Source organism: Marmota marmota, unplaced genomic scaffold (assembly GCF_001458135.2).
Source record: "Marmota marmota marmota unplaced genomic scaffold, marMar, whole genome shotgun sequence".
Taxonomy (NCBI): domain Eukaryota; kingdom Metazoa; phylum Chordata; class Mammalia; order Rodentia; family Sciuridae; genus Marmota; species Marmota marmota.
The window spans coordinates 53,020,541-53,044,451 of record NW_025999968.1 but is presented as its reverse complement, the minus strand read 5'-3'; the positions used below and the strand labels follow the sequence as shown (position 1 = coordinate 53,044,451).

Below are 23,911 nucleotides of genomic sequence, written 5' to 3'. Positions count from 1 at the left end.
TAATATTTCAATTCAGTTTTGAGATTGGATAAGCATATTAGAGATTATTTTCTCTTTTCCTTCCTTCCTTTCTTTTTTTTTTTTTTTTTGGTCAAACTATATGACTGATATGGCAATCCTCCTTCTATACCTCCTACACTTAGAGTCACTTTGTTCACAGATTAGCAAGAATGAATTCTTGGGAACTTTGATCTTAGCATCTCAGAGAAAAATGTTAAAGTTCAAATTGGTCTTACCTTTGTATTTCTTCTGTTAGATCTTCCTCAGTCTTGCCTCATCTCTCTACCACACTCCTATGTGTAGAAAGAGACATTATGAGAATATACAGCAGATAGATATGTTCTATCTTGTATATTTCATTTAATCCCAAATTTCTAATTCTGAAAAATGTGCTGTTACTCTAACTGCGTGGCTATGAGGTTGACTTGGAAAGGGTCTTTTTCCTGGAAGGAATTACATTTTTAATTCATTGGAGCTTTTGGTGAGGGAGAGGTGATTATGGAGTATTCAGCATAGCAAAGAGAAAGACACATGGACATAGTAGTGGTAGGCAGTTTGGAAGAGCAGTAATTTAGGTCATGAGATGTAAAAATATCATCTGAATCTTTTTTGGAATTGATTATGTAGATCTAAGAGGGCAAGTTATCTATTAACTTACATGGGGCAAGTAGATTGAACTTAAAAATGAGGTAATATATATGAAAGCACTAAATCAATGAAAATTATTATTAGGTGAAAAGTATTTCATAATGGTGTAACTTGTAATTCTTTTTTAATGAGATTGTTTTTTTAGAAATAAAAGGGAGGGGAAACTTTTAGAACTGTTTTTTTTTTTTTTTTTAAGATTGTCATCAGCTATTTGATTTACTACTGTGTGTTCAACAAATGGATTGTTACATATTTCAAACAATGATATTTTCTTGTCTACATGTTGGTTTTTGGTGTGATTAAATATATTTTTCTTGTCTAAGGTGGGATCCCATCGTGTCCGTATGTCAAGGGGTTTTGAAGCTAATGCACCTGCTTTTGACAGGTAAGACTCATTATTTTTACATAGTGCTATAAGTTTTGATATTGTTAAGCACTGAGATTACTTGTGTTTACTGAGTGCTTTCAACTTTTTTGATGCCATGTAAAATTCCTCTGACTTCTAATACAGTTTGAAGACTGTAGTGTTATAACTTCTAGGGGTGGATCTTAATCTTTTTAGCCTTAAGATTTCCATTCTGGGTGCATTGTTCCCTGCTGGCTACTAGCCAAATATAGCTGCTAAGCACTTAAAATGTGACAAGTCCAAACTGAGATGTATTATAAATGTCAAATGTGTACTTGATTTCACTTAGTATAAAATATCTCAATATTTATTTTATAGTGATTACATGTAGAAATATTTTAGGTGTGTTGAATTAAATAAAACATTTAATGACCACTGTTTCATTTTAGTTTTCTAAATGTTCCTTCTTGAAAATTTTAAATCACAGATGAAGCTCATGCTTTATTTCCTACATATGATATCCCTCTATCTGATAGTCCCCTTTATCCTCAGGGGATACATTGTGAGACACCCCCTCCTCCCTGGGAATGCCTGAAACCTCATATATCTATTTGTATACTGATTTTTCCTAAACATACATATTTGTGATAAAATTTAGTTTAGACATTAGGCAAGGTAAAAAATTAGGAACAAGATCGAATAAGATAGGACTGTTAACAACAATATACTGTAATAAACAAGTTGTGTAGCTGGGTGTGGTGGTGCATGCCTTATAATCCCAGCAGTTCAGGAGGCTAGGGCAGGAGGATTGCAATTTCAAAGCCAGCCACAGCAACTTTGTGAGGCCCTGAGTAACTTAGCAAGAACCTATCTCAAAATAAAAAGGGTTAGGAATGTGGCTCAATAGTTAAGCACCACTGGGCTCACCCCCACCACACACACACGCAAAAAAATTAATTATGTGAATTTGGTTTCCCTCTCTCGAAAGAATCAAGACCAATTTTAACAATTTTGGATTGCGGTTGATCTTGAGTAACTAAAACTTTTTTATTTTTATTTTTTATTTTTCTTCCTTTATTGCTTGCCTGTGTCCCAGAAGCCCAAGGAAAAGGGAAACCACAGATAGGGAAGGACTGCTGTATAGCTTCTGGAATGATTGAAAGTGGAGAGAAAGAAGACTCATATTCAGGGCCTAGTTTTCAAGAGCTATACCTAGTAAGGAGGCCCTTCTAAATGTTTTCAGAGTATGTAATGACCTGTGTAATCAGCCAAGCTGATACCTTGTTTTGTCTGGTGCCAGTCTTCCAGAGTGGAGAGGGGGCTGGATGAGTCCATAGCTTCAGCATGGGTGAGAGTCCATAAGTCAGAGAGGAAATTGCATTAACTGAGTTTTCATAAATTCAGAGGTATAAGATTTATACCCAATTTGGCCAATTGTCTGAGTTTAAAATACTGCCACCTAGGTTCTGTTTAATAATGAAGTCTTAATTCTGTGTATGAGTGAGTTTATAGAGATGAACCCAACAACTACGTATAACTGTAAAGCTCCAGTGGAAAAAAAAATGGATTCTGTTTTTTTTGGGTGACTTATCATTTGACATATGTTTATTTCCTTTTTCTCCTCAATAGGCATTTTAGAACACTTAAGAATTTATATGGCAAACAAATAATTGTAAATTTGCTTGGATCTAAAGAAGGTGAACATATGCTAAGTAAGGCTTTCCAGGTAAGTATGGCCATTTCTTCTTTTGTTCTGGACCATGGTCACCTAGAATAGTATTTTTAAAAAATAATACAATAATCAGATTCTCCTGGGATATAAATTATTTCCTACAGAAAGGTTAGTACTTATTGGAGTCTCTAATTCTTTGGAACCATTAGAGAACAATTTAGACTGTGCTGCTGAAATTTGAATTTTGGAAAGCTTTCAAGACAGTTGTCCTTCTTTTTTTAATCTGCTATTTAATTTTTTAGAGAAGCAGAAAAATACCACCCCCCCAAGCAAAAGTGTTCATCTATCATTAGTAGAGAAATATCAGGCAGTTTCCTTCTTTATTGATTGCCTATGTCCCAGAAGCCCAAGTCATTTGTGTACATGCAACACTATACTGTCGTGTGTAGATGAAGAGAAGACAAGTGAAAGGAACTCAAATGCCTGGCTTCTCAAGAAAATTACTTTTAATAAGTGCTTATTAAGGGCTGGGGATATAGCTCGGTTGGTAGAGTACTTGCCTCACATGTACAAGGCCCTGGGTTCAATCCCCAGCACCACAAAAACAAAATAAATAAATGCTTATTGAATCAATATTGAATTAATATAAATAATGATGTTACATAAAATTATAAACTTAAAATGGTAGAAATCATTTTTACAGTTCAGTCTCACATGTCCAAAAAGTAACCTAGTTATTTGGCTATATTTTAACCTTGTGATATAAGTATTGTTAATAAACAGATTATACTTTAGAATGTGAATTTTTAGTAGTGTACTTTAAAATGTATTATTAAATGAAAGTATAGAAAATTAATCTTTCAGTTCTTGATTCTTTGTGTTACAAAAAGAGAATACTTTGAAATTCTGTAATTAGTATAAACAGTTACTAAATTGTGTTGGAAAATAAAATACTTGTGATTGGAAATAATTTTTCATTTTCTAAATCAGGCCAGAATGTTATTTAAGTTTCCTGGTATTAATTATGTCACTCAGTTTCTCAGGGATAGTATATGAGGTTTTAGGGAATACATGACATTAGGTACCAGCAGGTAATTTTCCATTTTACTGTTAGTGTCAATAAGGTCATATTTAACATTCAGATTACTATTTGCCTTTTTTACTTTTCAGAGTCATTTAAAAGCTTCTGAACATGCTGCTGATATCCATATGGTGAATTTTGATTATCATCAAATGGTTAAAGGAGGAAAGGCAGAAAAATTACATAGTGTTCTTAAACCTCAAGTCCAGAAGTTTCTAGATGATGGATTTTTTTATTTTGATGGAAGTGAAGTTCAAAGGTTTGACTGCTGTCTTTCTCTGTTCTTTAAATTGAAACTTTGCTATACTTTTAAATTTATTCTTATCTTTAGACTCTTTAATTTCCTTTTTAAAATTAAAGTTTATAATTTAAATATCATTTTTATACTGAATTTTCTATAGAATTCAACAAATAAGAGCACATACTATGGGAAAGGCAGCATAGTCTTATGTTTCAATATTAGTGGCTATGGGAATAGGCTCTGTTATGCGCATTTACATTTGAGGAAATCAAGTCATAGGCTCTAATCTGTTCCAAGTCACATGACTAGGAAGTATTAGAGCTAAGATACATCTCGCTCTAGACCTCTTGCTGTTATCTATGAAACTATTCCATTTTTTAAAAAATAATTAATGTGTTAATATTTTTTGACCCTGGTTAAAACTGTTAAGTGCAAATAGAAATAAATGGCATATGCTTACTCTCTGCTTTAGTGTGATTTAAATTTTCAGTTTTGTATAAGCAATAAAGGAAAAAAAGTAAATATTGTAGGATTTAAGTTCAGAATATAGGTTGAGGTAAACTTTGTGAATAACATTTAAATTTTTAATTTTTTCACCTTTTTAAATTTACTTAGTATCAATGCCATAGCAATGTTATAGGATAGTTAATAGAGAAGGTAGATCTTAAATTTTCTAAACTTCTTTCCCTGAATATTTGATTATCTTTTAAGTGCAAAGGACTATAGGATTATAAACCCGAATGTTTGTTTAGTTCCAGACTACTGGCCTAATTAAAAATAAGTGTATCATAGATATGTGATAAAGACTATATGGCACAATGTGAACACATTATAGACTCTTCATGGTGACTGTATGGATAGTCATGGCATAATTCATCTTTTTAGTATGTTTGAAAATTGTAATAATGAAAGGGGTGCTATGTTTTAATCATCTCAGTTATTTTAATCAACTCAGTTGTTTTAGTTTTATTTTTGTTACAAACTAGTTGTATTAACTTTATTGAAACTATTACAGATGCCAGAGTGGTACAGTTCGAACAAATTGCTTGGATTGTCTTGATAGAACAAATAGTGTGCAGGCGTTTCTTGGCCTAGAGGTAAAAAATAAATTAAAATGCATGTATCCTCTACCATATGCCTCTTTGAATGCTTTTATAATACTTATATTTTTCACTAGTTTCTTTTCAGAATATAAAAATGAAGTTATGTTTCATTAAATGTATTTCTACTTCTTTTCTAGTCTTTTTTTTTTTGCTAGAATACCTTTTGATTTAAATGTTTTCCTTTATCTGTTCCTCACATTCTCTTTATGTACCTGTCTATTTCCTTCTATTCTCTTTGAAAAACTGATTATTTATAGTATTCCAATAACTCCAAGAAAAAAGAAAAGGAGGGAAAAAGGCATGCATGTTGATTATTTAGATGGATTTTATGACATTGCCACAGGTTTTTTTCATGTTCTGGCTTTAAGTAACTGAATATACTTTCATGGATTCTGAGTAAGCTTATTGAAATACTTAAAACTTACAATGAAAAGTATAACAGGTGTTAATTTGCAGGATCAGTCTTAGCTGACCTTCCACTATTGGAAATTAGATTCAAGAATGTTCCCTGGTACAATATTTGGTTGACTGGTTATAAATTTTAATGCGAGGGTAGGCAAAAACAAACTAATAGTGAAGTAAGATCAGTTTCACCCACTTCCTTGAAAGGGGAAAGTTTAAATGATGAAGGAGCTCTTGTCCTGGGGCTTATTTTGTTTTCCATTCTAGCAAAGAACAACTCTGCTCTAAGTCTTGGGGAATCTATTTACTGTTTTTAATGTTATTTTAGTTTTTGATTCTTATATAATTATGGATAATCACTATGCTTAAAATATAAGGTAAAAGAAAACATTAATAGGAGTTAAGTAAAAATAAAAGGCACAGAATAATACTGGATTCCAAGTAAGAGAAGCAGATTGGAGAAGGATTTTGTTTTGCTTTGACTTTGCCAGATTTCAAGGCTAGAATTCACATAAAGTAATGATCAGAAACTTCTCTGAACACTTGTACTATTTGTTATCTGAGATGGAGGAATTGTGGTAGCCCAGAGCTCCTTAAATTCCTTGCCTGCTGTATTCCTCCTAGTTCTCCTTTGTACATACTATCAGTATAGATTTGATACATAAAAATCTGTCATAACGTATTCAAAGCTGTAACTTATTTTCTTTATTTGTGTGACAATTTAAGAGCAGCTTTCCTTTTCTTTATACTCTCTTGACTTTTATTATCCAAACTTGTAGAATCACATCCAAAAATTAAAGCAACTTTGCTATTTCCATATATATTTGGGAAAACTAGATAAATGTTTTCTGATGAATACTGTTGATTAATTATATCTTTTAGGTGATCAAGGTAAACTAGTCTGATTTATAGGAACACTTGAAGATCAATTTTATCATTTAATCAGAAGTTTTTATTAATAAAGGGAATATAAAGTTACTTTAGTTTTCATTGGTGTGGCATGTACTTCAAAAATTGAAGTGGTAGAAAACAATAGCCTAGTAAAATGTCCATATTTTCAGAAACCAGTCTCATTGTCCTATAACTGTAAATTTTTATTTGATTCTAATAAGTTCTTAAGAGTCATTACAATTCTTTATTATGTTTATAAAAGATTCTTGTTTGCTGATTTAGATGCTGGCTAAACAGTTGGAAGCTCTTGGCTTGGCTGAAAAACCTCAGTTGGTGACTCGCTTTCAAGAAGTTTTTCGGTCCATGTGGTCTGTGAATGGTGATTCCATCAGCAAGATATATGCGGGAACTGGAGCTCTTGAAGGGAAGGCTAAGGTAGATCCAGATCTATCATAATATTACCAATGATAGTCTTTTATTTTCTCTTAATAAAGCTTTAAAGTGACTTTTTTAAAAAATTAACAGATTTTTAAGTTAATAGATATCTACTTTAGAATTCTATTTTATCATGCTTTTGTGCCCTCTTTGATACCACCTTCTATGGTGGGTGATAATAATTAAATGGAAAAATTTTTTTTAGTTTTGAGAAGGGTACGTATATGAGACTAATTTAATCAGTGATAATCCACTAAGATAGCATGTATTGCTATTTTTATGATTTTTACCTTGAATGTATATTTTACTTTTTTATCCTTTATATTAATTGTAAAAGTGATTTTTTTTCTTACCGTGGTCCTCCTAATATAGTATCCTATCTCATATGGCTTTGTGTCCCCTGAACTTGACATAGCACCTGACATTGAATAGATATATGACAAATGCTGAATGGACAAATAAATCCATCAATAATTTATGCAAAACCTACTATTAACATTTCTAGGGCTTTGTTGTTGAGTTTTTGTCCTTCTACTTATTTTGCTTTGAAAATGAGTCTGTCAGAATGTGCCAGAGAAGTACAAGATACGGATTTAATTATAATTCTGATTTTCATCATTATTTTTTCATTGCTGATATTATCTGTAGACTACTTTACCCTTTAGTATTTGGTCCTTATTGTGGAATTTTGGAAGTATCTTGGATTATTTATCATTATTTTTTATCCTTAAAATAGTGTTTAACTTTTAAGGGATCCTGGTTTCACTTGAATTTATTAATATTTCAGATCTCTAAAATCCCTCATTATTTAAGGATTAGAAATGAGAACATTTACAACTTTTATAGTTCACATTGAACTTCAATGTAGCAATGGAAATTCTGTAAAGACATTTGTCATCTCTGTGTCTTTTGAATTTTCCAAATCTGAATTTCTCCTCTTCTGTATCTCATAAAATGCTATGCCTCAACTCAGAGATATTGGCCTCACTTGCAGAGTTTCTTTTGCTCAACTCTTAGGAATAGTTTGCATTGACTTTTAAAAATATTTACTTCTTAAATGCTTCCTATATTTGAAAACCTGAAATTGTTAAACTTTCATTTATTTCTTTTGAATAGACATACTTCTTGCTATTAAAAGCTGATTCTCTACAACTATTGCTTAAAATAATCTGCCTTGTTTCTTCCATGACTAAGTCAATATATGTACAGAAGTTACATATATTTTCAGTAGACTTTTATCATTTACAATATGTAGATAAAAATATAATATAAAAAAACCTTTTTATATTAAATATACTAGACTGAAATGAGCTAAAATCTAACATCTGAACTGCTCTTTCTTTTCCTTTCTCTGGGTTCCTTTTGATTAATTGCCTGATAATGTGAATGGTGAGTGTTTTTTCAATATCATTTGTGTATGTTATCATCTGAAGGGAAACAATGTTTTAATGTGAAATTTAAGTAAAAATAGAGTGGCATTCATTTGGTGGCATTGAAGAAAATGACTCTTTATTCTGAAAAGAAGTCTAATTATTGTTATTCCTTTAAAGAAAAGTATATTGCAAATTAAAGTTATTTTTTAAAAGGCAAGAGTTTGGGGGGTTTTGTTTTTATTTTTGGGGTTTTTTTTGTTTGTTTTGGACAGTCAAAATCTGTAAGATCAAATTGAATCCTCTTTGTGATAACTAACGTGCCTAAGTAAAAGACATATACATTAAAAGTCATAATCACCTCACTGTAGGAATATGTTTTATTATTTTTATGATTTATATTTGTATAGGACAGAAAAATGACTCTAAATATACAAACTGTATAAGTACGCTTCTGGTTATTTCCTTTACTTCTCTGTATCACTACTGGATGTAGTTGTGGCACTTAGCTTTTTTCTTTCTTTGTGAACTGTTATGTGAGAGAAGAAAGGAAATAGTGACATCTTGAGGCCTTTTAATGTAATGGTTGTACCTGCAAAGTAAGGTGATTAGGTCCTTGTTAAGCTAAAATCATATGAAACCAATTTATAGTTGCAAAATGTTGACTCAAGTAAAATGAACAGTATTTAGAATGAAAACTCATGCTTCTTTCTCCCTCAACAGGCTGGAAAGTTAAAAGATGGTGCTCGTTCTGTTACCAGAACAATTCAGAATAACTTCTTTGATAGCTCCAAGCAAGAGGCCATTGATGTTTTGCTACTGGGAAACACTCTAAACAGTGATTTAGCTGACAAAGCTCGGGCACTTTTAACTACTGGAAGTTTGCGTGGTATGTGTACTTACTTTATATTTTATTTATTTTATGTAATTTAGAATTCTTGTAAAAGTTGAAGAGGTAAATGTAAACATTAAAACAAATAATATTTAGATCATAGTTGATTAAATAGTTTTGGAAGGAATTTTTGTAAAGGTGATTTTTAAAAATTGCATTCTTCAACTGTAGCTTGTCTTTTTAAAATGCTTATACTATTAGTGGTATTATTTAAACAGAAACTGGCCAAATATTTTCTTCTCTAGATTATGCGTATTTTTTTCTTAGATAACAAGTGAGGGAGTAAATGATCTTATGTATTACCAACTTTATAATAGGTGAGTTTTCATATAATATTCAGCTAGCACTTATAATAGAGCGTTCAATAATCTAATTATATTTTAAATACTTTATTGAAAAAATGAATATGTTGTTTATTTTTCTAATCGCCACCCCCCAAAATTCTGTACTTTGTCTTAACTTTATTGTGATAGTTGGAATAAATATTAAATCACATTAATCAATAATATAAAGTAGTGCTTATTACCGGTCATTAACTGCTATTACTAATTTCAATATTTGGCATAAATATATGGTTTTTAAGATAGCTTTTTATCTTCCATTCTATGTCTTTATTTAAAATCAAAAGAATATGAATTTCTTATGTCAGTGAGCACATAAAAATAGTACTGTAGGAAAACTCAGCATTCTTTATATACGTAGTCGATTAGTGTTCCTTTTTTTCACCTCTGAGTTTTATTGGTTTATAATTGACAAAATAAATTGGACTTCTTCCATACTTCCACTGTTTTTCCATTTTGACTTTATAGCGCTGTTGACTTTTTTTTTTTTTTTTTTTACTGTTAGCCCCATATAAACCTTCTAGTGTTTCCTGCTCAAGTGAAGAAAATTGTTCATGCATCAAGTTATGTCCTTTTGTTTAATTATTTGGCCAAATAGGTGATTGTGAGCTCTTAGAATTCCACATAGTGCTCTGAAGGGATTATGGTCAGCTCCTCATGCATCTGTTAGAGGCTAGGGGACCAAGACTGACTCCTCAGACTCTGGGGAAAAAGATCTGGTCTTAGCTACTACTATTGACTTCAGGCTTTCTTCCTGGCTTTCAAAAGTAGAGACTGACTGATTTATTTTTGTCACCTCTTTCCACCTGTGCCTACTTTGATGTGGAGGCATTAATAAGCAACAATTGAAAGTAAGTGGTTGAAGGAAAAGAGCAGCAAAGAACCCAAGTAATTCCCAAACTTGAGCATCATATTTTTAGTTTCCTGCACATTTTACTAGATGTAAAATATGCCTTTAAAAAATTAGTGCAGTCAGATCTGCTATAACGCTTGTTTTGAGACTGGGAATTTGTTCCAATATGGTTGATATATTAGGAATGATTTGAGCATAATGCCAACTTTGCATGAGCTTATGTGTGATTTTGCTGGCAAGCAACATTAGGTAAATGTAGAAAACTGTATCCAATAAAACTGAGATGGTTACAAATAACAAATATGTAAAACACACATACACATAAGCATGTATCTTAACACATCTTCTCTACCCCAATTCACCCTGTGTGTTATGAGCCATACCTATCCTCATCTGGTATTTCAACTGCTCATCCATTTTTCCAATAACCCTTCTGCTAGCATTCACAATTATTATGCCCTTCTGATTCCCATTTCTACAAGTTAACTTCATATCTTTTCAAGATGAAGTGCATTATTGTAGTATTCATGCACTTTGTAACCTTTTAACATGCATAATACATGCTATTGTGTTTATTAGGTTCCTATCATTTTGGTATGTTACTGTTGAAGTTTTTAGTGTGATGCCCCAACCCTATTTTCCTCATAAACCCCAATTCCCTCTGGGAATTGGCACAATTTTGCATAATGCAGTGATGTTTTTAGAATGTATATATCTTGTTACAGCTGAACTGATAGTACTTATCAACTGGTGAGTCTCAGGAGAAATACTTAAAGGTATGTATTAGAGCAGTACTTTCCATATCTTTAGAGTCTTCACCTTCCTAAGTTTTCATATTCATATCCTCAAACATGTGCACATGCACACATATACACAAACACAGAAGCAACTGAAAGAGCAGGCTTTGGGCCTTCTGATTGTGAAACAGTGGAGCTGAGTCACTGTAGAATATCCTTTGATGCAGAGGATTTGTATCAGTTATTGTCATCTATTTGTAATCTTTGGTGTCCTATAGCCAACAGGAAAAAAATCAAGTCATTGAATTGACTTTTTTAAAGAAAAGTGAGATCATCTCAGAATGTTTTATCATAACACTCTGGATTTTAACTGTAACTTGTTTTACTAATGATTCTTTGTTTTCTTCTTGGTGCATCCATAGTTTCTGAACAGACATTACAGTCAGGTACAGTATAGTCAATTGATCTATAAATAAAAGCAACTTTTTCTTTCTTTTTCTAAAGTTTATACTGTACACAGATAAAAAGATGTAATTGGAAATTTTGTCATTTTGTCCTCAGACTCTAACAGGATAAATTGATAGTTTGTTTTAATCTGAAAGAAAAATGTTATTTTAAAAGTTAAGTACTTCATTCAGAAGGAGATATACAAAGTTCTGTATCTTCTCATATCAATGGCTTGATTCCAATTAAAGATAATTCAGCTAGTTTTAATTTCATTTTTATATTTCTTTAAACAAGCATTGTTAGTTCTATACCTTCCTTTGGATTAATTTCAGAATGCTATCTGTGTTATTTGTGGCTTCTCAACTGTGGCAGTCACAGTGGTGAAAAAGCACTGTCACATTTTCTTACATTATGGATGGCAATATTCATTTTTGGGGAGGGGGTGGTAGTGAGGTGTGAACTCAGGGGCACTCAACCTCTGAGCCACATCCCCAGACCTATTTTGTATTTTATTTAGAGACAGGGTCTCATTGAATTCTTAATGGCTCACATTTACTAAGGCTGGCTTTGAACTCAGGATCCTCCTGCCTCAGTCTCTTAAGCCACTGGAATTACAGGCGTGCACTACTGCCCCGGCTGGATAACAATATTCTATAACTACAGACCTGCACTAAAATATGATCTGAAATTGTTTAATTTAAAAACACTAGTATTACTAACAAAGTCAGAAGACTTAAGTACATAATACCTAAAGGTTATTATTTTTCCTGCCTATTTATTCATAGGAGCCCATTTCTTCATTCTGTGGACAAGGTTTACGATTTTGTCTTTAAAGATGAATATGTGGCAAAAGGAACAAAAGCAACAAAGCTCATGCCAGAAATTTGGCTGAAAATAACATCTTTTCTTCCCCTTGTTAAGATTTGGTATCAAATTACTTAAGATTTGTTTTGCCTAATTTTTCTGAATCTTTTGAGAAGAGTAGGGAAGAGAGCACTTGGCTATGTTTTGGGATCATGTAATGATTTTCTGAAATGATGTGGTATTTAGGGATGGACATCTGTTGTTTGAGCACAGATTCATTATTTCTTTAAGTACATTAGTGTATATGTGTGTGTATATATTTTACACAAATATACGTATATGTATGTGTATATAAATTACCTTATTCCATTTAAAAACCAATTTGACTATTAATTTATACAATGCCACAACCTCTTTTTGTTCATGCTATTCATTATTCTCTTGCTTAATATTTCAAGTTATACAATCATAGAATGTATTTCAGTGTAGAATGTATTTTAGAAGCTCTTTTCATAGTAGTAACAATGGCAGTGACTTTAATGATAAAGACCAAAGATAAACCATAGTAATAGAGAATGATTTTTATATAGGTACAGTCAGCTTTCAATTAACCATACCAACAGGCCAAAACAAATAATCTGATTTTATTACTGTCCAAATACCTCTTCAGGTAGTCAAATCACTGGCAAGAGGGTGAGAAATATGCATATCTACTGCTGGAACAATGGGGATATGCTTATTAACTGAACCAACAGTTCTTTCACTAAAACAATATACATAATAATCCTAAAGCATTATAATCCTTACTGTTTCCACTTTCATTTTATCAGTAGACTGATACTTCATAATATCATAGTAATGTAAGATTATGTGGTAAAAGGTGAAATAGTTTTGATTTCCTTTTTCTCTTACCAGTTAACTGCCAATTAAGTGCAAATATTGTGGTTTTAGGTTTAGGTACTGTTAAAGTTCTATTTTTAAGTGCCAAGAAGTTCATTAAAATGGGGTGTAGGCTTAGAAGGGCAAGATAGATGATACACCAAAAAATATGTAAGAAGAGAGGCTGAGGATTCAAAATGTATTGAGCATTCATTTTGCAATTTTGTATTTTATTTTGTATCAGGCATCTTTTTTGTTGCTAGGGATATTTCAGTAAATAAGACCAACCTTTTTTCTGTTGTCATGAAGGGAGATAGCTACACAATGAATAAATAAAATACAGGTTGAATATCCCAATACAGGTTGAATATCCCTTATCTAAAATGGTTGGGGGCAGAAGTGATTCATATTTCAGAGTTTTGAAATATTTGCATAGATTTACTGCTTGAGTATCCTAATCAGAAACTCCAAACTTTCAACTGCTTCAAAATCCTAAACTTTTTGAGCATCATATTTGTGCTCAAAAATTTCTGGATTTCAGATTTTCAGATTGGAGTTGCTCAACCTGTACATAGTTTGTAAATGGTAGATGCTAGAGAAAAAAACAAGCAATAGAGAATAATGGAAGGTCAGGGGCAGACAGCAGTTTTAAATAAGGTGGTCAGGGATGACCTCATTGAAAAGACTTTAAGGAGGTGCGGTGAGAGTGTTACAGGCAGTGGAAATGGCCAGGACAAAGGCCCTATGGTAGGAGTAGACCTGGTATCTTTTTGAAACAGTAGGAGGCCAGTGGCAGAGCAGTGAGTGAATAGGAGAAGGTAGAAGGATTAGATAAATTATTTAGGGCCTCATGGACCATTGCTAAGGACTTTTGTTTCTATTTCATTTTCAGGGATTTCATTTTCAGCTGTCTCATATCTTCCATAATATATATTTTTGCCATTATTCATCAAGCTACCTGTCAGTAGCAAAAATCTTAAAAATAAATGCTCTTAAATGTTTTTGTTTGAGGAGAAATAAAATAGAAGTTTTTACCAGCCTCTTCATAAAAATTGTTTAAAGTCCAGTTACTGTATTCCTAAAAATGTTCAATTTGTAGATTTTGTACTTTGTAAAACAGTATATGTTTCATTGTAATGGAACTGTTTATTATGCATGTTGTATGTTGCTGTAATGATTTTGTAATAGTTTTTTAACTTTGGCTATTATATTTGTTTTTATTGATTTCTTTTTAAAAAGTGTGTTGCTTAATTGCCTCAAGCTGGGCTTTGCATTCAATGCTGGATCATTTTTATGCCTGTGCATGTATCTTATTTGTGTTTGTGATGATAATTACACTTTTCATATCTCAGTGATGAAAATAAATTTTTATAAATGTCATAATGCAGCTAAAATTCTGTTGTGTTTTGTTTTTGATTAGCATCTTCAAAAGTACTAAAGAGCATGTGTGAGAACTTCTACAAGTATTCAAAACCCAAGAAAATTAGAGTATGTGTCGGAACCTGGAATGTGAATGGTGGGAAGCAGTTTCGCAGCATTGCTTTTAAGAATCAGACGCTCACTGACTGGCTTCTTGATGCACCCAAGTTAGCTGGCATTCAGGAGTTTCAAGGTTGGCTTTTTATTAAGTGGTCTTAATTTTAAAACCTGACTGGTGATTTGTTGATTTAGGAAACAAATGTAGTGCTTGATAATGTGCATTAATTTTAAAAAGAAACTTTGGCTTCCTTTATAAATTTGAGGGCCAACATTTTTATAGGTCAAATCTACCTCTTTTTTTATTTCTATACCTTTTTTATCTTTGATGAGTTTTGAAATAGGGTTTGATGTAAATAGATGTCATTGAAGGTAGTCACACACATGTAAGAGAAACTAGTCCTGTTTTATTCTTTTGTTTTTTTAATTAAATGATAGTAGAATGCATTACAATTCTTACTACACATATATATACACATATACAGCACAATTTTTCATATCTCTGGTTGTATGTAAAGTATGTTGATACCAATTTGTGTCTTCATACATATATTTTGGTTAATGATGTCTGTTTTAATCTTTTAAACTGACATGAACAAAGATTATTTTGTAACTGATAATTTGAATATTATTCTTCAAGAATAATATGCCTAATTTTTCAGTTCTAGTTCTTTGTTTAATTCCTATGGTAAGAAATATCAGGGTGGGTTATAAGTAGGCTTACAAAACTTATTGTAATATTTGTTGGCACTTTATAAATTAATTATACTGGTTTTATCCTTGTAAAAGCCTGCTTGTCATTCACTGTAGATTCTCTGCCACCACGCTGTAGTGGCCAGATGAGGATGCTTTCATTATGATTCTCATTAGAAAAAGGAATTTAAGAACTTAATTTTTTAAAAAAATCAAATTACTTTGAAAAATAGTATATAGGGTCACCTCTTTAAAAACCTCTGTTCCTGTTGATGGGCAGAATCACAGCTTCTGGGACAGGAGTTCCCTGTGTTTCTCCTTTGCTAGCAAAACAATAAAACTTTTTTTCCTTTTTCTCAAAAAAAAAAAGTATATAATGAACAATGTTACATATGAAGGTTATGAGTACAAAAAGTAGTATTTTTTTCTTTCTTTTTTTTTTTTAGTCTTTTAAAATTTATTTTAATGCTGTCTTAATCACTGGGATTTTCCTAAAGCTTTTTATTAAAATGCCCTTTTTTGCCTAATTTAATCCAAGCTGGAAACAGAAGAAATAGTAATGATAATGATAATAATAATACTATAATAACTAACACTGTAATTCTACATAATTTACAGATGCTTATTTAGTCTTAGACCTATTATGTTAACATTATTCCAGCTTTATGGATGAGGAAACTGAGATAGAAAAGTGGAAATAACTTGCTCATGGTCATATAGCAGTAATGGCACAAAGAGGGTGTGAATTAAGGCAGCTTGGCTCCACAATGTGTATGCCATGTCTCAATGGATGTGTGAATTTGAGCAAGTTGCGTAGGTTCTCCAAAGCCTCATTTTCCTGTCTGTAACAAAGATAATTTTCTGTCTTATATAAGTTGTTTGTGTGGTAGCTACATGAGATATGATGCAGGTTTGATCTTGGCATGTAATAATAGTCAAAACTTTTTTATTTTTCAATATTAGTTCATAATATTTTAGGCTCATTTTAGCTATTTGTCCTTATTTTTAATATGGAGTTCCCCAAAGTACCCCAGGACTGCTTATCTGAAGTAGCTTCCATTCTTTTTTAGTTCTTTCAGATATAAAAAAGGATAATAGCTGAGACAGAGTGAAGTATCTTAACCCCTGGTTCTCCTCTCCTTTTCCTGGATTACATTCATGTAGGAAATAGCAAAAAGGTTCAAATTCGAATATGAAAAATGCCTCCCAGCTGTTATCTCCAAAATTTGAGAGTTTCTCAGCCACTTTATTCGTTATGTCTTTTCTTAATAAATCTTTCACCTCTCCAATTTTGATTCACTTTAGCCTTTAAGAAGTGATAATAGTTTCTCTATTGTCCATGACTAAAATGTAAGATTCTTTCAAAATGTTACTTTAGGGTTTCCAAGAGTAATAATCTTTTTAAATTTTTTTTATTTGTTCTAATTAGTTATTCATGATAGCGGAATGCATTTAGAATGCATTCATTGTACACAAATGGAGCACAACTTTTCATTTCTCTGGTTGTACATGATGTAGAGTCACACCACACGTGTAGACATACATGTAACTAGGATATGATGTCCATCTCATTCCACCATAATTCCTGCCCCCTTACCTCCTTCCTTCCCATCCCTCCCTCCCCTTTGCCCAATCAAAGTTCCTCCATTCTCCCCACCCCCCATTATGTGTCAGCATACACTTCTCAGAATATTTGGTCTTTGGTTTTTTGGGATTGGCTTACTTTGCTTAGCTTGTTATTCTCCAACACCATCCATTTACCTGCAAATGCCATAATTTTATTCTCCTTTAATGCTGAGTAATATTCCATTGTGTACATATACCACAGTTTCTTTATTTATTCATCTGTTGAAGGGCATCTAGGTTGCTTCCACAGTTTAGCAATTGTGAATTGTTCTGCTATAAACATTGAAGTGGCTGCACTATTGTACTATGCTGTTTTTAAGTCTTTAGGGTATAGACCAAGGAGTGGGATAGCTGGGTCAAATGGTGGTTCCATTCCAAGTTTTCCGAGGAATCTCCATACTGCTTTCCAGAGTGGTTGCACCAAATTGCAGTCCCACCAGCAACTCATGAGTGTGCCTTTTCCCCACATCCTTTCAACACTTATTGTGGCTTGTATTCTTGATAACTGCCATTCTGACTGGAGTGAGATGAACTCTTAGAGTAGTTTTGATTTGCATTTCTCTAATTACTAGACATATTGAACATTTTTTATGTATTTGTTGATCAATTGTATTTCTTAAAGAATCAAGTTTAAGACATAGTAGAGAGTAAATTGAAAGTAATGTTACCTTTTGTATGAATTAGTTAACTCAAAACACAAAAAGTAGATTTTTATGAGATCTGATGTTACGTTTTATTGGATGAGATTGTAATTTGATTAAGGCTATACTTAAAAGTATTTCTTGGATGCTTAATTGTAGATAAAAGAAGTAAACCAACTGATATATTTGCAATTGGTTTTGAAGAAATGGTAGAGTTGAATGCTGGAAACATTGTGAATGCAAGGTAAGCTGGTCAAGTAACACTGAACACACTGGAAATTTTTCTTATTGAGGGACTTGGACACAGGTAACATGTTAGCTTTTCATCATTGCTGTGACCAAAATGCTTCACAAACAACTTGGAGAGAAAAAGGATTATTTTACTCATGGTTTCAGAGGTTTCAGTCCATGGTTAGTCATCTTAATTGCTCTGAGCCTCAAGTAAAGCAGAACATCATGGCCTACCAGGGAAAAGGCTGCTCAACTCATGAGAGAGACAGGGTCTCCAAAGGCATGTCCCCAATGACCTACTTCCTCCATCTGTGCCCGACCTGTTTACACTTTTCTAGCACCTCTCGGTGATCTATTTAGCTGTTAATGGATTGATCCATTGATGAAATCAGAATCCTCATGATCCAATCACTTTCCCAAGTCCCCATTTCTGAACTTTGCTACATTGGGGACCAAGTCTTTAAAAACGTGAGACTATGGGGGACATTTCAGATCCAAGCCATAACAGGTAATGTAGTTATTATTGTCAGGATAAATTGAGATAATATATGGAAAAGTGATCTTTAAGCTATGTAATGCCAGTTCTTAAACTTTTTTGGTCTAAGAATCTCTCTACACTCTTAAAAATATTGAGAATCTTTATGGTTCGGATGTGGGGTGTCCCCCAAAATCTTACATGTGAGACAATGCAGAGGAGAACGGATTGGGCTGTGAAAGTCTTAATACAATCAATGAATTAATCCCTGATGAGATTAACTTGAGTGGTGGCTGAAGGTACGTGGGGTATGGCTGGAGGAGGTGGTACATTAAGGGCATAGCTTTGGGGTATATATTTGATTCTGGCAAGTGAAGATATCTTTCTCTGCTTTCTGATCATCAAATGAGCTGTTTCCCTCTGCCACACTCTTCCACCGTGATGTCCTGCCTCACCTCAAGCCCTAAGGAATGGAGCCTGCTGTCTATGGATTGATACCTCTGAAACCATGAGCCCCTAAATAAATCTTTCCTCCTCTACAGTTGTTCTGGTCGGGTCTTTCAGTTACCACAGTGAAAAAGCTGGCTAAAACAATCTCAAAGAAATTTTATTAATGTTGGTATATTTATTATATTAGAAATTAAACTTGAAAATTTAAAAACATTTAACTCATTTTATTCTCATTATCCCAGATGTAGAACACCTATAAAAGCAAATATACCACTTACGGTAACTTTGAAATAATATTGAATGATTATTTTTTTAAGAGGTAATCTTTTGAGAAAAGTAACAGGTGAATATTTAGAGAGTTTGAAAAAATATAAATGTATTTCATAGATGAAAAGATATATAAAGGGTATATGAACTCTAGATTACACTTTCAACCTGTTTTAATGCACCCATATAAATTTCATTGAAATATTCACAGAATAACATTCCAAAATTTACTGAGAAGGTTGGCATGGTTTTATAGTTCTGCACATTTCTTTAATGTCTGACTTAAAACAACTAGAAACTTATATCTACTTCTGTATCACTCTATTGCAGTGTGTTGTTTTAGTTGAACTATATGGAAGAAAAATCACATAAATGTGTAGTTGAAAAGGGAAAATTTTTAATGGCCTTTCCAGGTAATTTCTTCTCTGATATTACATCCAAACTCAATAAATGGTAGTGTCTTAAAGGTTAGTTGCAGAATAGAATATGAAACCATATCAATGACTTTAATTCCTCTATTTATACTGAAGTTCTTCATTGATACTTTATCCTTTCATATTTTTAAAATATTTATTTTTTAGTTCTTGTTAGACACAATACCTTTATTTTGTTTATTTTTATGTTGTGCTGAGGATTGAACCCAGGGCCTTGCAGTGCTAGGCGAGCACTCTACTGCTTAGCCACATCCCAGCCCAATCCTTGCATAATTTTGTAAATCATATATTGGTCATTTGGAAAAGTTAACTTAGTTATGTAGAGTTACTAAAGTTTGACACATCTTATCATACATATCAAAGCACTGTATTAGTTAATATCATCACTGATATATGAAATTTTTTTAAAATATTGGAAACTGTAAAGATCTGATAGCAGACACTAGTTTTCCAGAATTCTATTTTTTGCTTAAAAACTCAACTTTTATCATTATAAACAAATGTTCTTGGTTGTTTTTCTTGAAGAGACAGGGTTGGCTGAAAAAAATATATGTCTGATAATTAATCAAATCTGAATAGCCATAGTCTGTCATTAGTTCTTTCTTTCTTTTAAAAAAAATATTTATTTTTTAGTTGTAGGTGGACACAATATCTTTATTTCCTTTTTATGTGGTGCTAAGGATCGAACCCAGTGCCTCACATGTGCTAAGCGAGTACTCTACCACTGAGCCACAACCCCAGCCCTGTCATTAGTTCTTTCAAGAACAATTGTATTCCATGAAAAATGTGACAGTTTTATGCCTGTTATCTCAGTGTCTCTGGAGACTAAGGTAGGAGGATCGTAAGTTCAAAGTCATCCTGAGCAATTTAGTGAGACCCTGTCTCAAAATAAAAGCTAAAAAGGGCTGGGGATGACCTTATGTTATACTACAGAGCTATAGTAACAAAAATGGCTATTGTAACAATACAGTAGTTTTGGCACCAAAACAGGCATGAAGAACAAGGGAATAGAATAGAGGAGACAGAGACAAACCCACATAAATACAGTTATCTCACATTAGACAAAGCCTCCAAAAACATACACTGGAGAAAAGATAAACCTCTTCAACAAATGGTGCTGGGAAAACTGGAAATCTACATGTAGTGGAATGAAGTTTAATGCCTATCTCTCTTCACAAAAGTCAACTCACAGTGGATCAAAGACCTAGGAATTATACCAGAAACCCTGCAACTCCTAGAAGAAAATGTAGATCCAATACTCCAACATGTCAGCTTAGGAACCAGCTTTTTTTAAATAAGACATCTAAAATACAAGAACTAAAATAAAGAATCAATAAATGGGATAGTATCAACTAAAAAGCTTCTTCACAGCAAAGGAAACAATCAAGAACATGAAGAGGGAGCCTACAGAATGGGAGGAAATCTTTGCCACCAGCACATCAGATAGGTTGTTAATTTCCAGGATATGCAAAGAACCCCCAAAAGCTTAATACACACACACACACACAAAAAAAAAAAAAAAAAAAAAAAAAAACCCAAACAAATAACCCAATTAATAAATGGGCAAAGGAACAAATGCTTCCCAAAAGAATAAATACAGTCAACAAATATATGAAAAAATATTTAACATCTCTAGCAATTAGAGCAACACAAATTAAAACTATATCGAGATTTCATCTCACTCCAACCAAGATAGTAGAATGAACAACTTTCCTACAGTGAATCTCAACATCATGTACATCCGCAAGACTGGGATCCAAATTAGAATATATTCCATGTTTGTATAAATATATCAAAACAGATTCTACTGGCATGTATGATAAAAAGAACAGTTAAAAAGTGGGGGCTAGGGATGTAGTTCAGTGGTAAAGCACCCCTGGGTTCAATCTCCCAGGTCCGTGTGTGTGTGTGTGTGTGTGTGTGTGGTGTTGGTGGTGGTGGTGGTGGTGGTGGTGGTAAGAAATGGCAATTAGCTCACAACTCAAAGTTTTGGATACTTTTCCTTGAGATAATCATACTTGAGTATGTAGAATCATTTTGTGTATATTTCCCATTTATCACATTATCACATAGAATGTTGAAAAGATTTGACTCAAGGGTTAAGCTTGATAAAACTATGCTTACTGCATCATTAAGGACAGTCTTAAGGAAAAATAGCTTTTTTATTTTCCTGAAAGTACATCAAAATGAGGATATATTGACTACCAATACAGTTTGGTGTCTGGTTTCAAGTGAAGTCATCACTTTTAACATTGTTGCTTTGGCATCATCAGTGCAAATGTCGGCCAACACAGTCAAAAAAGCAATGTCTCAGTAGTGTTATAAAAACAGTTTTGACTCCATTGATTTGGGGAATCCTCAGAGATGTCTCCATACCACACTTCAGAGAACTGAAGCCAATTTACAAGTACAAATTGAGTAAAACTTAAAGCTTAAGTGTTTTAACAAAATATAATTGCTTTTATGTGTGAAAAATTGCACATTTTTATAACATTTTAAAAGATTTTCAGAAGAATATTGTCGCTAAGATATTGTGGTTTTGTCATCAATTTTAGAAATTACAATTATTTTGTTGGCCAAAGTGAATTATAATTCAGTTAGGGAAGTAGAAAAACATTGTGCTGCTCAAGTAGCTTTTTTGAAAATATATATTTGATTTTGAATAGAGCATACTTTTAAGGTTCTTAGTACCAAACAAATTGATCAATTGTTTGTCTAAAAAGCGTTAAATCAATTTCTCTTTAATAAAAAGCAGTGATTGTTTATTCATTTATTTAACCAGTATCATTTGATCACATAATTTTAGGTAGTACAGATATATACCTCAGTGAATAGTACAGACAGAAACACCTGCCTTATTTTTTTAAAATATTTATTTTTTAGTTGTAGTTGGACACAATACCTTTATTTCACTTATTTATTTTTATGTGGTGCTGAGGATCAAACCCAGGGTCCCGCACGTGTGAGGCAAGTGCCCTACCGCTGAGCCACAACCCCAGCCCAGAAACACCTGCCTTCTTGGACTTTGTATTCTAGTGGGAAGAGACAGACAATAACTATAATAGATTATAGAGCATGTTAGAAAAGTGTTATGAAAAATAGATAGTGGTAAAGGGAATCAGGTCTGTGGAGGTGGAAAGTGTCGACAGTTTTAAATGGAATGATTAGGTTAGGGTTCAATGACCTGAGGAGTGGCATAAAGAAAATGAGGAGGATACTGTTTTCTTTCCAGAAAAAATCCACATTATAGTAATGGGACTATGGTAGGTGATGAGACAATGTTTGGAGGTTGTATTGCATAGTATTAGATTGATGGGTATGAGGTCATATTTATACTTAACATTTGTGTGACCTGGAACAAGGAGAAAAAACTGTTTTGCTCTTGATTGGCAGTTCTTAGTTTCAAACTTAATGCTATCAAACTTCTATAGATAAGAAAAACATTGAACTTTTATCTGGTATTTTTTATATGAACAATATTGCATATAATCTCTGCTTTTTATAATCCAGTCTATTATGATTGACTATGAAATGTAGAAATTATGAAGTTAACATTTTTCAACTCCTCATGAAATAATTAATCTGAGCAATCATCATCAGTAAATGCTAAATTCTAAAAGAAGGGTTAGTGGGAAACTCTGGAATCCGTTACTGATCTAAATCAGTTTAACATTACTAGAGATGATGTACCTTTTGCTTTGATATGGTGGGAGGTACATAGCACAAACCAGTAGCTTAGTTTTACCAAAATTAATGCATAAATAAATTTGATCATGGTTTTTAATCTAGTTTTTACATTGATCATTTTACAGGAAATATAAGGGATAGAGGAGATATGTTAAGATGAAATTAAAACATCAGCCAAGTCCAATTTTTTTTTATTATTAGTTGTTCAAAACATTACAGAGCTCTTGACATATCATATTTCATACATTAGATTCAAGTGGGTTATGAACTCCCATTTTTACCCCAAATACAGATTGCAGAATCACATCAGTTACACATCCACATTTTTACATAATGCCATATTAGTGACTGTTGTATTCTGCTACCTTTCCTATCCTCAACTATCCCCCCTCCCCTCCCCTCCCATCTTCTCTCTCTACCCCATCTACTGTAATTCATTTCTCTCCTTGTTTATTTTCCCATTCCCCTCACAATCTCTTATATGTAATTTTGTATAACAATGAGGGTCTCCTTCCATTTCCATGCAGTTTCCCTTTTCTCTCCCTTTCCCTCCCACCTCATGTCTCTGTTTAATGTTAATCTTATCCTCCTGCTCTTCCTCCCTGCTCTGTTCTTAGTTGCTCTCATTATATCAAAGAAGACATTTGGCATTTATTTTTTAGGGATTGGCTAGCTTCACTTAGCATAATCTGCTCTAGTGCCATCCATTTCCCTGCAAATTCCATGATTTTGTCATTTTTTTAGTGCTGCGTAATACTCCATGGTGTATAAATGCCACATTTTTTTTAT

At 32.8% G+C, this 23,911-nt stretch overlaps 1 protein-coding gene across 28 annotated transcripts in view; it reads left to right on the top strand.

Moving 5' to 3' along the window:
• The window catches only part of Synj1 (synaptojanin 1), an 83,395-nt gene that overhangs the window by 28,319 nt on the left and 31,165 nt on the right, over nt 1-23,911 (top strand). For 10 of the 28 annotated variants that reach the window (XM_048803579.1, XM_048803574.1, XM_048803599.1 and 7 more), the window contains exons 6-14: nt 972-1,033; nt 2,624-2,720; nt 3,837-4,006; nt 5,004-5,085; nt 6,667-6,819; nt 8,922-9,078; nt 11,435-11,458; nt 14,563-14,754; nt 17,738-17,822. In XM_048803579.1, coding sequence (XP_048659536.1) covers nt 972-1,033; nt 2,624-2,720; nt 3,837-4,006; nt 5,004-5,085; nt 6,667-6,819; nt 8,922-9,078; nt 11,435-11,458; nt 14,563-14,754; nt 17,738-17,822 — 1,022 coding nt within the window. Of the gene's footprint in view, nt 1-971; nt 1,034-2,623; nt 2,721-3,836; nt 4,007-5,003; nt 5,086-6,666; nt 6,820-8,912; nt 9,079-11,434; nt 11,459-14,562; nt 14,755-17,737; nt 17,823-23,911 lie in introns of all 28 variants that reach the window. The other 18 variants (XM_048803581.1, XM_048803580.1, XM_048803577.1 and 15 more) reach the window with 3 other exon arrangements.